General features: G+C 39.4%; 1 protein-coding gene across 4 annotated transcripts in view; it reads right to left on the bottom strand.

Moving 5' to 3' along the window:
* The window catches only part of PDZD2 (PDZ domain containing 2), a 2,738,687-nt gene that overhangs the window by 148,675 nt on the left and 2,576,759 nt on the right, over positions 1-13,253 (bottom strand). For all 4 annotated transcript variants that reach the window (XM_044073368.1, XM_044073377.1, XM_044073386.1 and 1 more), the window contains 2 exons: positions 6,721-10,252; positions 307-424 (listed from right to left, as the gene is read on the bottom strand). In XM_044073368.1, the coding sequence (XP_043929303.1) occupies positions 307-424; positions 6,721-10,252 (3,650 nt within the window). The remainder of the gene's footprint in view (positions 1-306; positions 425-6,720; positions 10,253-13,253) is intronic.

Consider the following 13,253-nt stretch of genomic DNA (forward strand, 5'->3'; position numbering starts at 1 on the left):
TTTGGTTATGAGATCACAGAGTACCAAAGTCAAATTTAGGCATACTAGTGTGGAATCTAGGAAAAGACAGAGAACACACCTCCAATTAAACTGTGACACTCATGTTTACTATTGGTTCAGGTGATGCATACTGATAGAACTTTAAAACTGACCATTTAGAGAAGAAACAATGCACATTTGATAGTTTAAGAGCATATAATTAAGGAAACATAACAAGGGTAGCAAATTTGAATTATTAGATGTTCTAATACTCAAAAAAGTTTGATCTTCTGTTTGACCTTCTAACACTGTTTCCATTTGGCTTACCTCCGCTTCAGCCTTGGCTTCTTGAATCATTGTCATGACATCTGTTTTTGCCTTCACTAATGACAGCACAGAGTGTAGTTTGTTTTGGTCCAGGGTAGATACAGATAGTTCACCCAAACTAGAAAAAAAAATGCTTTATTAAATATATGATTAGATGCCAATATTCCTGTGTTAGACTAGTAAAAGACTGCAAGACATTTTGTAAGTCTCGCAGTAACGGAATGCAATTTATAAAGTAATTATAATGCCAATTAAATATTCATAAATTTCCAGAATGTGTACATTTATTGTATCAGTATGGCATTCCTTTCAATGTGCAACTTTTGTACTGTTCATATTACTCCCTTATTATGGCCACCTATGGCTAATATTGGTCCCACACAATTTCCTGACTCTTTTTTTTTTCCTTAAAGTTTCATTACGTAGAACCTCATAAATCTTTTCTACTCACTGCAAGTGCTCCTCTTTCTTTATATCTTCATGAGTGCAATGTCCTAGCTTAACTTGTTAGGCAGAAGTTATAGGCAAATTGGCCAATGAATAAACACTGGTGTAAATAATTTGCTCAAAAGGTGAGTCTGAGTTGTATACGAGTTAAAAATCGTATCTTTGTTATTTAATTAAGAAAAGCATCTTAGGAAGTAAATAAACTCTCAGTCTCTCTATATATACATGTGTGTGTATGTGTATATATATATATATATATATATATATATATATATATATATATATATATATATGTATGTGTAAGATCGACAGCTATTTAGTCGACCACACATGATTGACTAAGCAGGATATGGTCTTACTCTGTGTTTGTGCAATGTCAGAGTTATTATTATATATAAAGAAGTACCTTTTTTTTTTCAACAAATACAATTTTGCCATTTCTCTGTGCATGCCTAGTAAAGTGCTGAATTCCTTGCTTTAAGCATTATGATGTCAAAAATTTGAAAATTTTGCAGTCAACTTTGGGTGTTTTCTTTTGAACATATTACACCCTTATACCCATTTATGATTGTGTGTGTGTGTGTGTGTGTGTGTGTGTATATATAGACAATATATTAAAAAGAAAGAAATAATGAATATGTGACTGAAACAACATAAAAGGAGCAGGACACATTGGGAAAAACAGAGGGAAAGGGATGGGTGATGCTCAGCATATGGTACAGCCGTCTGAATTAGGGAGTTTTGGACAGGCAGAAGACATGATGCCTACAGGAAAATGGGAGGACTTCAGGATAGACTATGGGAGCTACATGTTAGTGGACTGACTAATATGGCAATAAAAGCTACAGTGGGACTGAAAAGGAGGTAAGAGGATTCCAATAAGTATGATGGGCTGAAAAAAGTGGGTGGGAGTAAAAGGAAAAGAGGACATAAGTACAGGTTACCAAGCGACTAGAGGCAAGTAATGCCACAAAGAAACATGAAAGGAGAAAATATGAGATGCAGTCATGAAAGAAAGAACAAGGAAAGACATACAAGGTACAGGGACAAGTGGTGAAGGGGAGACAAAGAAGGCGGTAACAATTTAGGAATCAACCTAATGAGGACAGCAGGAGAAAAACGGCAGCGAGAGGCATACAGTCAGTGGAAGAGGTCATAGGGTAAAAGGTATTATAACAATGGAAAGGGCTTGCAGGAAGAGTGGATGAAGGGTCAGAAAGGGATGATATACAAACACAGGAAGTGAGCCATAGGAAGTAAGTCACTAACACATTTAGTAGGAGGACTGGACAATGGAATTGGAGGGGGAACGTTAAATTTAAGAAGAGAAGAGGCAATGAAGAAGGAGAGGATTAGGCAGTACAATGACTGGCTGTGGTAGTAGATGAGGAAGAACTGCTTGAAACTAATAGAATGGTGAGAGACATGGCAGATTGACCAGTTGTATGCCATGTAAAGGTTCCATTGTAGCCATGTAGGCACAGTGGGGCTTGCAGCTGGGCCAAAAGAGTGCATTTCAATAACTGTAAGTTTAAACAAAGAGGGAAGGGGAGTCAGCTCTGGTAACACAGAGGGACAAAGCTCTAAGACCGAGGCAATCCAAGTTTGATTAGCAGTTTGGGCACCTGACAGAGCCGGCCAGTGATTATGGAAGTGAGTGCGCACTGCTGGCTCAACTACCTTGGGAGGAGGGGAAGAGGTAGTTCCTCTCTGGCTACTTGAGTGACACCAAGTGGTAGCACTTCACATTGCACTCATGGAGCACAAGCCTCTGAGTACATGCGGCCACTATGCATATGCAGGTAGCTACGTGTGCATATGGAGGCATGCTCCCTGTGGCAGGCAACATGTATCAGAGCTCAGAGATCTGGCACAAGGGGTGCTTTATTAGGAGATAGGTGGACTACTCTGCAGAACCAGCAACCTGGCCTTCTCCAAATCACTCAACTCTCACCACTGAGGAATGAATGGGCCAATGGGCTATCTGGGCAGGAAAGAATTGGTAGCAGGGCTCTCTTGCCCAACCAAACAAATTGTCCAACCAGATGCAGGTAGAAGAGCTATCAGGCTAGCCCTGCAGATGAAGTAAAAATAAAGGGGGGTTGGTGAGGACATTTCAAAAAGGCAGTAAAAGTGAGCAACTACTTTGGTAGGAGAGCAATGGGAAAAAGGGAAAAATAACATAGCAGAGTGACAAACTAGTGAATTGGAGCAATGCTGGGTAGTATTAATATACAATGCCATGTGTCTATGTAAGGAGCTGGAGAAGCTACAGATACTAATGCAGGAGGTCAAGGCTGACATTGCTGGTATTAAAGAAATACAGGCTGTTGATAACAGGGGCGGGACAAAGAGCTGTTTTACTATTGGTTGTTAAGGAATGACAGGAAATGGAGAGATGAAGGTGGAGTAGCAACACACCAAGGAAGGCCTCAAGTGTGAGATTGTAAAAGAGGAATAACACCATCTCATGAAGGGGACAAGAAAGGGAGGAGATTCAGAACCTAGAGTAAGGGTAGACAGTCAATGCAGAGGGAGGTGTGATGGTGGACTGATAAAGTACATTAGCCCCCAGACGGACACAGCAAGTTTGGAGGAAAGAATAAAGGTGTGAGGTAGGAGGAAGAGGGTTGCAGTCATGAGAGAAAGCTGAATCTCCAAGCAAAAGACCAACATTTCTAGATTCAGGCTTCTTTGATAATACGTTCATAGGATCATAGGTGTTTAGTAGACTAATGACAATAGGGGCCTTTTTAAGCCTAGCCACGTACCCCAAATCTCTAACAAGTTCTGGTACCCTTGATAAGTGTAACCAGGGGCTTGGGAGGTGAAACATTTACAAGCAGGGGCCACTGGGATGAACTATGTAGAGGCTGACTGTGTCCATTAGAGACATAGGAGCCAAAACAGGGATGAATGTCCTGTTCCCCTTCCAAGTGTCTAAGTTTCACTTGAATTGAGCTAGGGAGGAACTGTGCTTCACATGGTTAATATAAATACTGTATAGACTGTTTTCATAACTGTTACAGCATACTGTATTCTCTTTCTTGTAGCATGTCATGGCTTATAAGCAATGTGGGTATTATTTCTCTTACTCTTACTTCTCATCAGAATTTTCTGTGTGTTAATTGTAACTAATTCATGTATTGCATCTCTTGTTACTTTGTATCTACTAAGACTATTTCATCTGGGCCTGCAATTGATCAGTTTTGATAGATCCACTACTCCAGTTAACAAACATAAATAAAATATATAAAATAAAATGATTCAGCAGGAGTAGATGTTGAAGTCTTGGACCATGACAAATTCAGCCACTAATGGATATGGTCTTAAATGAGATGGACAGTGTCAGGAATGTCCAGGTGAAAGTGCAGTTAGGCAGCAGTGAATATGCCACAGTTTGGTTCAAAGTGTGTGTGTGTGTGTGGGGGGGGGGGGGCTAACAACACAGATGACACTGCTGGACTTTAGCATGTGTTTTGTGATGGACTGGGTACAAAGATCAAATGCATGTTAGGTGAGTCAAAAGAAAATGAAGGAGTAAATAAGGTATGGGAATGGGCCAGTAATGCAATATTCAGCAATATGGACAAGGGCTTAAGGAAGTGGCAGAAAGAGGAAAAGGCCAATGTGAGTACACAAGGAATTAAGGCTAGGGATTAGGGTAATACAACAGATCATATTAGTGGGGCTTAGGATGTAAAAAAGACAAAGGCAGGAGTTGAGAAGGACATAAGGAAAAAGGAAAACCAAGGCTTCTTTATGGATACAACAGAAGGGCTGAAGGAAGGGATTCATTTGGTCATGTTGAGCAAAGATGGAAAGCAAATCATGGAAGACTAGGAAAAGCAGATGTATTAAATAAATAATTTAGTCTTTACAAAGGTAAGGTCTCATCTGCCAAGTATGCAAGCAGCATGGGGAGAGCAGCAGTCCAGTCACCAGGACAGAGAGGAGCAGCAGTCCAGTCACCAGGATAGAGAGGAGCAGCAGTCTGGTCACCAGGACAGAGAGAAGCAACAGTCACCTGGATATAGAGAGGTAGGAGGTATCAGAAGCAAATGCCTTTCTAAGGGAAGACAAGACCGAGAACAGTTGGTCTGCCTCCCAAGGTCCTTACTTATCTGACTAGTGTGTTGGCAGATAGCCTATCTGAGGTTATCAACAAATAACTGGCCTCTGTGAAAGTGCTTGACACTTGGAAGACAGAAACTGTTGTACCACTGTGTGTGGGGTGGGGTGGGGGTGGGGGGTAGTAGGAAAGAACATGGAAACACAAGTCTTTTAGCCAAACAGCAACATCTGGAGAAAATCATGGCGAGAATTCTGAGGGAAAGCTAAATTTCTTTCCAAGCGGACAATTTCCAATACAACCAAAATGGATTCATGGCCAGAAGAAGTTGTGAGACAAACCTGATTCGCTTTTATGATTGGGTTATAGCGAAACCTGATAATGGAGTACAGGCAGCTGCAGTCTACCTGGCCTTCAACAAAGCTTTTGGCCCAGTCCCACATGAAAGGCTGCTAGGACAACTGGAGGGGTTGGGTTGGGGTCAAGGCTAAGGAACTGGATTAATGCATGCCTAAATGGTAGGATACAGAAGGCTGCAGAGCGACAGACAGTGGCAGGAGTAAAGAAAGTGGCCACAGGAATACTGCAAGGGTTGATCCTGAGTCCACTACTCTCTCACTGCATTTGTGTTAGGCACATCTTGGGAGACAGCCTCTTCAGTGATGATGCAAAGTTATGGGCAGCTATGGAAAATGGGGGAAGAGTCTAAGGAAAGACTTGCAAAGGCTTACCAGATGGGTTGAATGGAGGCAGTTGAGGTTCAATGCAGACTAATGTAAAGTCCTGCACTTGGATCATAGCAACCCTAGTGTGACCTATCAGCTGCAGGAAATGGAAATGATACAAACAGAATCAAGGAGAGCTGACCACACCTGGAGTGGATCACTAGAAGCAGAGTGAGAGGTTATTTGCAACAGCCAACAGAATGCTGGGGTTTATCTTCAGAGGACCTGACTTCAGATAGAAAAACAAAATGCATATTCTACACCAGCCCCCCCCCCCGTCAGGCTAGACATTAAGAACAGTGTGCAGTTCTTGAGGCCATAAAAGGTAATAGACACCAAGCTGCTGTAAAAGGTGATACATCCATCTTTGGAAGGAATCCAGTGGAACACCACCAAAAGGGTGTATTGGATAGAGGTAAATAGATATAACTCATGGCAAAGAAAAACTAATCTCACTTGAGATGACAGGAGGTAAGTGGGACATGATATAGGTGCTCAAAATCATGTTATGGAGTTATAAAAATGACTGACCTGAACAGGAAAGATGAGCAGGGGTAAAGGGGAACAGACAGCAGGCTGTAGGGATCAGCTACTCCTTGGATCTACAAAAGCACCTATTTGTGGTGTGTTATAGATCCATGGACTACATTATCAGAAATGTTACAGGAGAGGGAATATGCAGACATTCAAGTGGGCATAGATCAGATGGAAAACAGGTGACAGAAAGGCAGGACATAAGGGAAGGTAGAATGCAGAATACACAGGCTTACTACTCTGCCACTAAGAAAACGTATAGCATTGTAATGATGTTGCCCCATACTCAAAAAGCTACTGAGGGACACTGCAATCCTCAAACTTTGCAAGGCAGATAAAATATGGGAAACCTATCGCTTTCTTGAAGTAGGGAGCTGACCTTGCAATGTTCCAAGTCCAGCCCTCGTCCACTATCAAATGTTGCAGTCATTCTCAAATCCTTTGCGTTAGTACTGCAGATACATGCTTTGCCTCTCTGCCACCAGAATGTCCAGCTAGCTAGGTAACAAACTCCCTGAAATTAATGTTTTAAAATGAGGCATTATACATGTACTTTATCATTAACTCAACAGCAATGAAATGGTACTGCCATTTATAGCTATTGTAAAAAGAAACATGAGAAACACATCATCTTACCTTACTGACCAACTTCTTCCATGATGGCTCCAGTCAAATGACTTTTCATATGCTATGCTATCATCAGGTACCGAAACACTGTTCCAAAGGTTCCCTCCATTTGAACCTGTTTTAACAGTTTTAGCATGACCTGACCGAGAAGATGGATTGAAATTATTAAAGCTTTCAGAAGCAAGATGAACATTGTTTTCTGATTTGTCCATGACTTCTGTTTTGGAATCTGTGATCTCAGGATCTATGGAAAAGTCATCCTTACATAACTTGTCAAGATCTGGCATACTTAGTGCTCTGAGCTCCCTGAGTTTGGATCGTGACAAGTGGGAATGCCTAATGTGACTTCCAGAACCTCTGCTTCTGGTGCCCTGCAATGTATTTAGTGATGTGTCTTCAACAACTTCAGGGGCATTAGCTTTTTCAACAATGGCATCTTTTTTGGTCTCATTTTCTGGGGCTTGTTCAAAATTTAATATGGCCATACTTGAGGGAGACTTCTTTAGCTGCGAAGAAATCAAAGCAGCATCATTTGAACTTTCAGTGCATGAGCTTAAACTTCGCCTTAAGCTGCGTGATCCCTCATTCGTGCTATTGAGCCTTCCTGTGGTTACACTTCCTGTAGATCTCCTGCTGAATGGTGGTTTGGACCCACTACTCAAAGAAAAGAAATCAACTATTCTAATCAGTGGTTTATCAAAATGAGCCAGATTTTCAAAAGATTTAATTCTCTGTTTCACAGAAAAAGGGGACTGCTGAGATAAAGTAACTTCATTAGCATAATTTATTTTACTGCTTTTTGATTTGTCTATTTGCTGACCATCAGATTCATTAACTAAATGATAATCTACACTAACTGATTTCATCAGATTTCTATGAGATTCTTTGTGCTGAATTTCATGATGATTTGTGGATTCTTTCTCTGGAGATTGCATGTAGCTAGACTCTAAACTGATACCATTCAAATTGTGATTAACAATGGGGTTACTCTGAATGTTAGAAATACTTTCATCAACTTCTGATTGTAGGCATTCTTCTATTACATTGCTAACATGTTGTATTGGCATGGAATGTGTTCTTCCAAAAGGTTTGTGATTGTAGTGATTCTCAGTTAATGCCACAGCTGGTTGGACTTCTGGAAGCTCTTTTGGAGCTCCTAAAGGACCAGTCAATATGTCACTGCTTTTTACATTCCCTGATGAATACATTGGAGAAATTGTTGATGGGGAAAGCTTGACTTCAATAAAACTACGTTGTTTTGTAAGACTACTGGGCTCTTCTTCAGAAGGAGAAGTTGGCAATATATAGTCTTTGGAAGTCTCCACCTGGTTAGGTAATACGCAATCACCAGCTGGCTCAGTATCTGGAGCTTCTGTAGCAACATGATTTATGATATTTGCTTTTCCGGAATGTTCACTGGTAATATCTCTGTAGTTAATTTTCATTCCTTTTTCAGCTTTGGCATTGTTAACTAGTTTGAAAGAAGGTGGTCTTTCGAGCAAAAGCAATGATGAACAGTTTTCCTTAAGTTCTGGTACCCTTGGTGTGGACACGCCATTGCTCTCTGCAGGTCTGCTCAGAGTTAAATTGCATGTCATGGACACTCTTTTTGTTACAAGTTTTGGTGAAGATTGTGGAGAATTGCCACCTGTTTTTTTGGTAGGACTAAATACATTTTCTGTTTCAGTGTTCAGAGATTCTGACTGTGGTTTGTTCTTACTTTTGATACTAAGACCCTTCAGTTTGGGAGCACTACTGGTTCTTTGAAAAATGTTCAGAGAACTTGCATTGCTGCTTGTTTGGATAATTCCTCTGTTCTCCTTTGTAAGAGAAGACGACTTCATGCTTGGTGGAATTTGTGTTCCTACATGGTAGGATGAACCAAAAGTTGAGGCTGATGTGTCTACATATTTCAAAGGCAGAACTGATTTATCTTCTTTTTTGTTCTCAAAATGTTGTCCATTCACTGCATGACAGTTATTCCCTTCTTCACCTGCAGGATTCAGAACAGCTTCAAGTGAGTCAGCAGCAGGATTTGCTATTAACATATCTAAATCAGAATTCACTTTTTCATTACAGTGCAACAGAACATCTACATCGCTTCCAGTCAGGTCTAAATTCAGATCCACACTTGATTCCATAGGTGATCTGGAATAACAATATAATTTATTTGTACAGTTTGCTGCTTCTTGTTTATTTTCGTCACTTTCCTGTGCAAAAGTATTACTGAGAGGGAGCTGTTCTGCTGTTTCATTGTGCAAGATTACGTCTTTGGCAGTCCCATTGGTTTTATGTGACTCTGCATTAATCTGCAAGGCTGTTCCAAATGAATTTAAGGCACTAGTGTGTTCTACAGTGATCAACTCTGCATCTCCTTCTTCGACGATATTAAGTAAGCAAGTTACTTCACTGTTCTCATTGTTGTCTAATGAATATGCTTTGGGGGGAGCAGAATGCCCATGAACTGAAGGGGTGCTTTGTTCCGTTTTGTTATTCAACTGGTAGACTGCACTTGCATCTGATGTTTCTTCTACTCTAAGCAGAACTTGCTCTTGGTTTCCAGCTTCACACAGGTTCACATTCTTCTCTGTAGAGTCTTCTAGTTGTGATAACTGGGGTGTGCTGTTGCAATAATCTGCCTGACTGTCTAGGTCTACAGTACTGGACTGATGTTCTGCCAGCTTAACCATATCGCCACTGTAACAGATTTCAATGTGCTCTTCATCAGAGTCTGTGGCATTGGTGGCACGAAGAGAATATGGACTTTGGTCAGTAATGGGTGACACAATGCTATCTGCAGTCTCACTAGGAGCTTCTGGTAATGAATCAGTTTCAGAATTTGAATCCTCTGCAGCATCATACATGCAGCTTACAAGGGGAGATGGTGTATGGGGCTGATCTGGTATGGTTAAATTATCTTCAGTAAAGCTGCTAATATTTCGTGAATAGTTACTCAGGCGACTTTTATTGACACTAAAAACTTTGCCAGTATTTACGCTGTCCAGCAAAGAAAATTCCAGAGCATCCTGAGTAGTATATGATGCTGGTCCCTGTTCAGTCACAGAGCCCAGCACTTCATCATCTGACTTGCTAGCCACAGGCTTAGTGCTCTGAGTATCAGTGTTTGCTGTTTCCATTTCAAGGCACTGACTAATCACCTCATTAACTATCATTTCAGATACGGCTTCCAGGTTATGGGAACTAGTTTCTTCCCCTGAATTCCATTTGCTGATGACATCATCAATGTTAGTCACTGGAGCATTGTTGCTCTCTGCATGCCTAATATTGTTTCTGATCTCTACACCAGCTGACACTGTTTTCTCTTCCGTAACAAATGGAGGTGATGATGGGTCTGGTAGCACTGCATCTATTACTACTGAGATATTGTTTTCATTTAGCATAGTACCACGTATGTTCTCAGTGCCGTCTTTATTAGCCTCTTCCTTGCTTTCTTCAGTTGGTCTTATTACATCACTTCCATCAAGATGGCCAGTTTCTTCTGTGCTTGAAGCCATTATGATGCCAGATTGCTGATCAACAGCTGTGGAAAAACACAAGTTATGAAATACTGCTGCATACGCAGTTAGTACAAGCCATTATATTCTAGACTTTCCTTTAAATGTGTGCAAATAACAGATTTATTTGTTCACATGTACATTTTTAATGTGTTAACTAGAATGGTCCACAGATATGTGACGCTTCTCTTACCAGCATGACTCAGAAGCAATACAAGGTAATACAACTTCTAGCCTGATCAACACCCATTACAGCATGCAGACGAGTGGTGGATGCCCCTGGGTTACATTAGCTCATTTTTATCCAAAAGCATTAGAGGCCTTTCATTAGATGAAAAGTCTGAGTACTATGGAAGACAGCTCACACTTTTGAATCTTGAGTGTTAACTGCTGGATATACATGCCTTTTTTTAATTTATGGAACACTACTTAGATCAAATCCTTTACTTTCTAATATGGCAACTCAGATGAGCACATTAATATTTCAAGCATACATTTCAGCTCACAGGAGTCATCTGTTATTTAATTAGGTTTCTGCAGGTTTTTCATAATGTGGAACCCTAAATGTTTATGAATTTTTATGGGGATCTTACCCATCATATCAATACAGTAAGAAGTGCAGGAATTAACAATTTTACACATTTAAGGTAACCCACTGACCTATAAAGCTGAGCATGGGGTTGTTGTCAGGCTTTCTGCATGCCCACAATTCTTAACTGAGCTGTCAGATGAAAAGCCACTTAAAGGAGTCTGACACTTTACAAGTTCTTAGTCCTTGAACTTTTTGCCTTTTGTTTTGAATTTGTTGTCAAGATACCTGAATAATTTTTCCACAATGTTTTTCAATAAATATTAAAAAAATGTACTTATTTAACCAAATGTTTTCAGACACCATGGCAACTACTTTTGTTAAACAGTTTTATTCTATCATGGTTTGGATTGAATACATATAGGAAGGAATTTCTGTACTGCACCAGAGGCTGCTATATTTGCTTTAGTCATTTTAAATTGGTTGTATAGAGTTTTATTTTCATAACCATTATGCAAAGAATAAGAATATATTTTGTCCGCAGGAAGACACAACTTTCAAAGAAAGACATCGAACACCTGTCTTTCAATGTTTATTTCTTCTCATTTGTCAGATTGCTGTCAGATAGGCTTTCAGAAAAATGTTATATTTTCTATTTTGCTTTATCCTTAGCCTTCTCCCTCTGTAGCTGTGCTGCATAGAACAAACATGGTTTCACCTTCAATCTACACAAGACCTGAGTTACTGTTAGTCTTTGCAGCTACTGTTGCAAACTTTGATCTCCTTTTTTAGAATCTAACTTAATCTCTTCAATGTTTTACAACAGTGAGCCCCTTGGTTTCATGTAGTTATCTCCCGTGATTGCTAAATTTTATGCTGGAACTGATGTTTTGCTAAGCACACAAATACTATACACCATTCTCTTGTGAAAAATACATAGTATTTTTTTCTTACACATGAGAAGGGCTGCTTCAGAGAAACAAAAGTTTACTCCATGTCTGAATTGTGGCTAGAATAGCAAGGTTTTACTATATAGACCAGATTGCTAGCATGCACATTCTTATATTTGCCTGCACTGCCTATCACTTAATAAAACCAGTTCTTCTAAGTCTCTGGAAGTCACCTTCTCAAAAGTGCTTTTTTAGAATATACAAGTGGTGAATAACCAGGTGATAATGTCCAATAAGCCACTCAAAGGATATGTTGAGGTCAGACACCACTTCTGGATGGTCCGTCAATGTCCTTTACCTGCAGAATATTATTGCATTTAAAAAAAAGAGTCATCTGTGGAGTTTTTCTTTTCAGTTTTAGAAGTAAAATAAAATGTATAGGATTCTAATGAAAAAAGGTCCTCGCACATAACACTTTAAGTACACATTGTATCTGAATGGCTATGTACTGTTAAGTGTATAGCATTAAATTCAGATATATGGCCTGCTTGTAAATCATTTAACTCAGGAAACACAAACAATGTTTCTTTGCTGTTGGAAAGATATTGCACCCCCCCTTCCTGGTTCCACAAACTGACATATACCTATGTACAAGGGTTGGGAAGGTGGCCTAATGGTTAAGGTGTTTTGCCTTACAAACACAAGGTGCAGGGTTTGAGTCTCACAAGGGATAATTGGCTAGGCTTAAAATGGCTTGCAAGGGCAGTTAGCTTAGTACTAACCTATGAACAACACTCATGTAAACAGTCCATACCTTAAAGAATACTTTTTTAAGTCTAAAAACAAGCTCCTGAAATTCAAATTGTTTCAGTCATACAGGCATGCACAGTTTAAAATGCATGTTTAGCTGCTTTATGGTAATCTGAACTTAGTTTTTGCTTTATGGGCTAATATAAACTTATTTTAGTCCTTGCACCTCAGCTGTCTGCTCCCATGCCCACTATGACACATATACTACACATTCCCGAGAACTTGGTAAAAGAGTATGGACACTAAAAGAAATGTCTGATACAACAGTAAAACAAGTTGCTGAAACTGAACAAGCATGACTCAGTGGGATTATGAAGATAGTAAATTAAATGTCTCAATGCTACCTAAAAATAATAGAAGTTTATAGTTAAATATAACTTTTACAGGCTTAAGAAGTGTGAGTTTGTTAAGCTTTATATTATATTAAGTGAATTACTGCGATAGTTTCAAAATAAAAGAAAGTGCTTAGGAAGGTGTTTATTTTAGTAACAGATGTATTGCTCAATGAGTGAAAAATATGTTGAAGCGTGATTTTGTGGTGGAAAAATGAAATTTACTACTATAAGTAGGTGGACTTATTTTACAGTGTGTTCACTCCGTAAACTGAACAAGTTAATGCATCCCTTTGGAATTTTAAGTGAACATTTTTTTTTTTTAACATCTGTAGAACATTTTCTAAGTGAAATGTATAAGCCCAAAGCAAACACATAAAGAATAAGGTTAACATATAAAGGTAAGAAAGGCAAATCATAAAAAATAAGTGAGTCTGAATGTTTTCAAAGACCAGAAAACAAAATA

Source organism: Protopterus annectens, chromosome 1.part1 (genome assembly GCF_019279795.1).
Source record: "Protopterus annectens isolate FY-2018-M chromosome 1.part1, PAN1.0, whole genome shotgun sequence".
Lineage (NCBI taxonomy): Eukaryota > Metazoa > Chordata > Ceratodontiformes > Protopteridae > Protopterus > Protopterus annectens.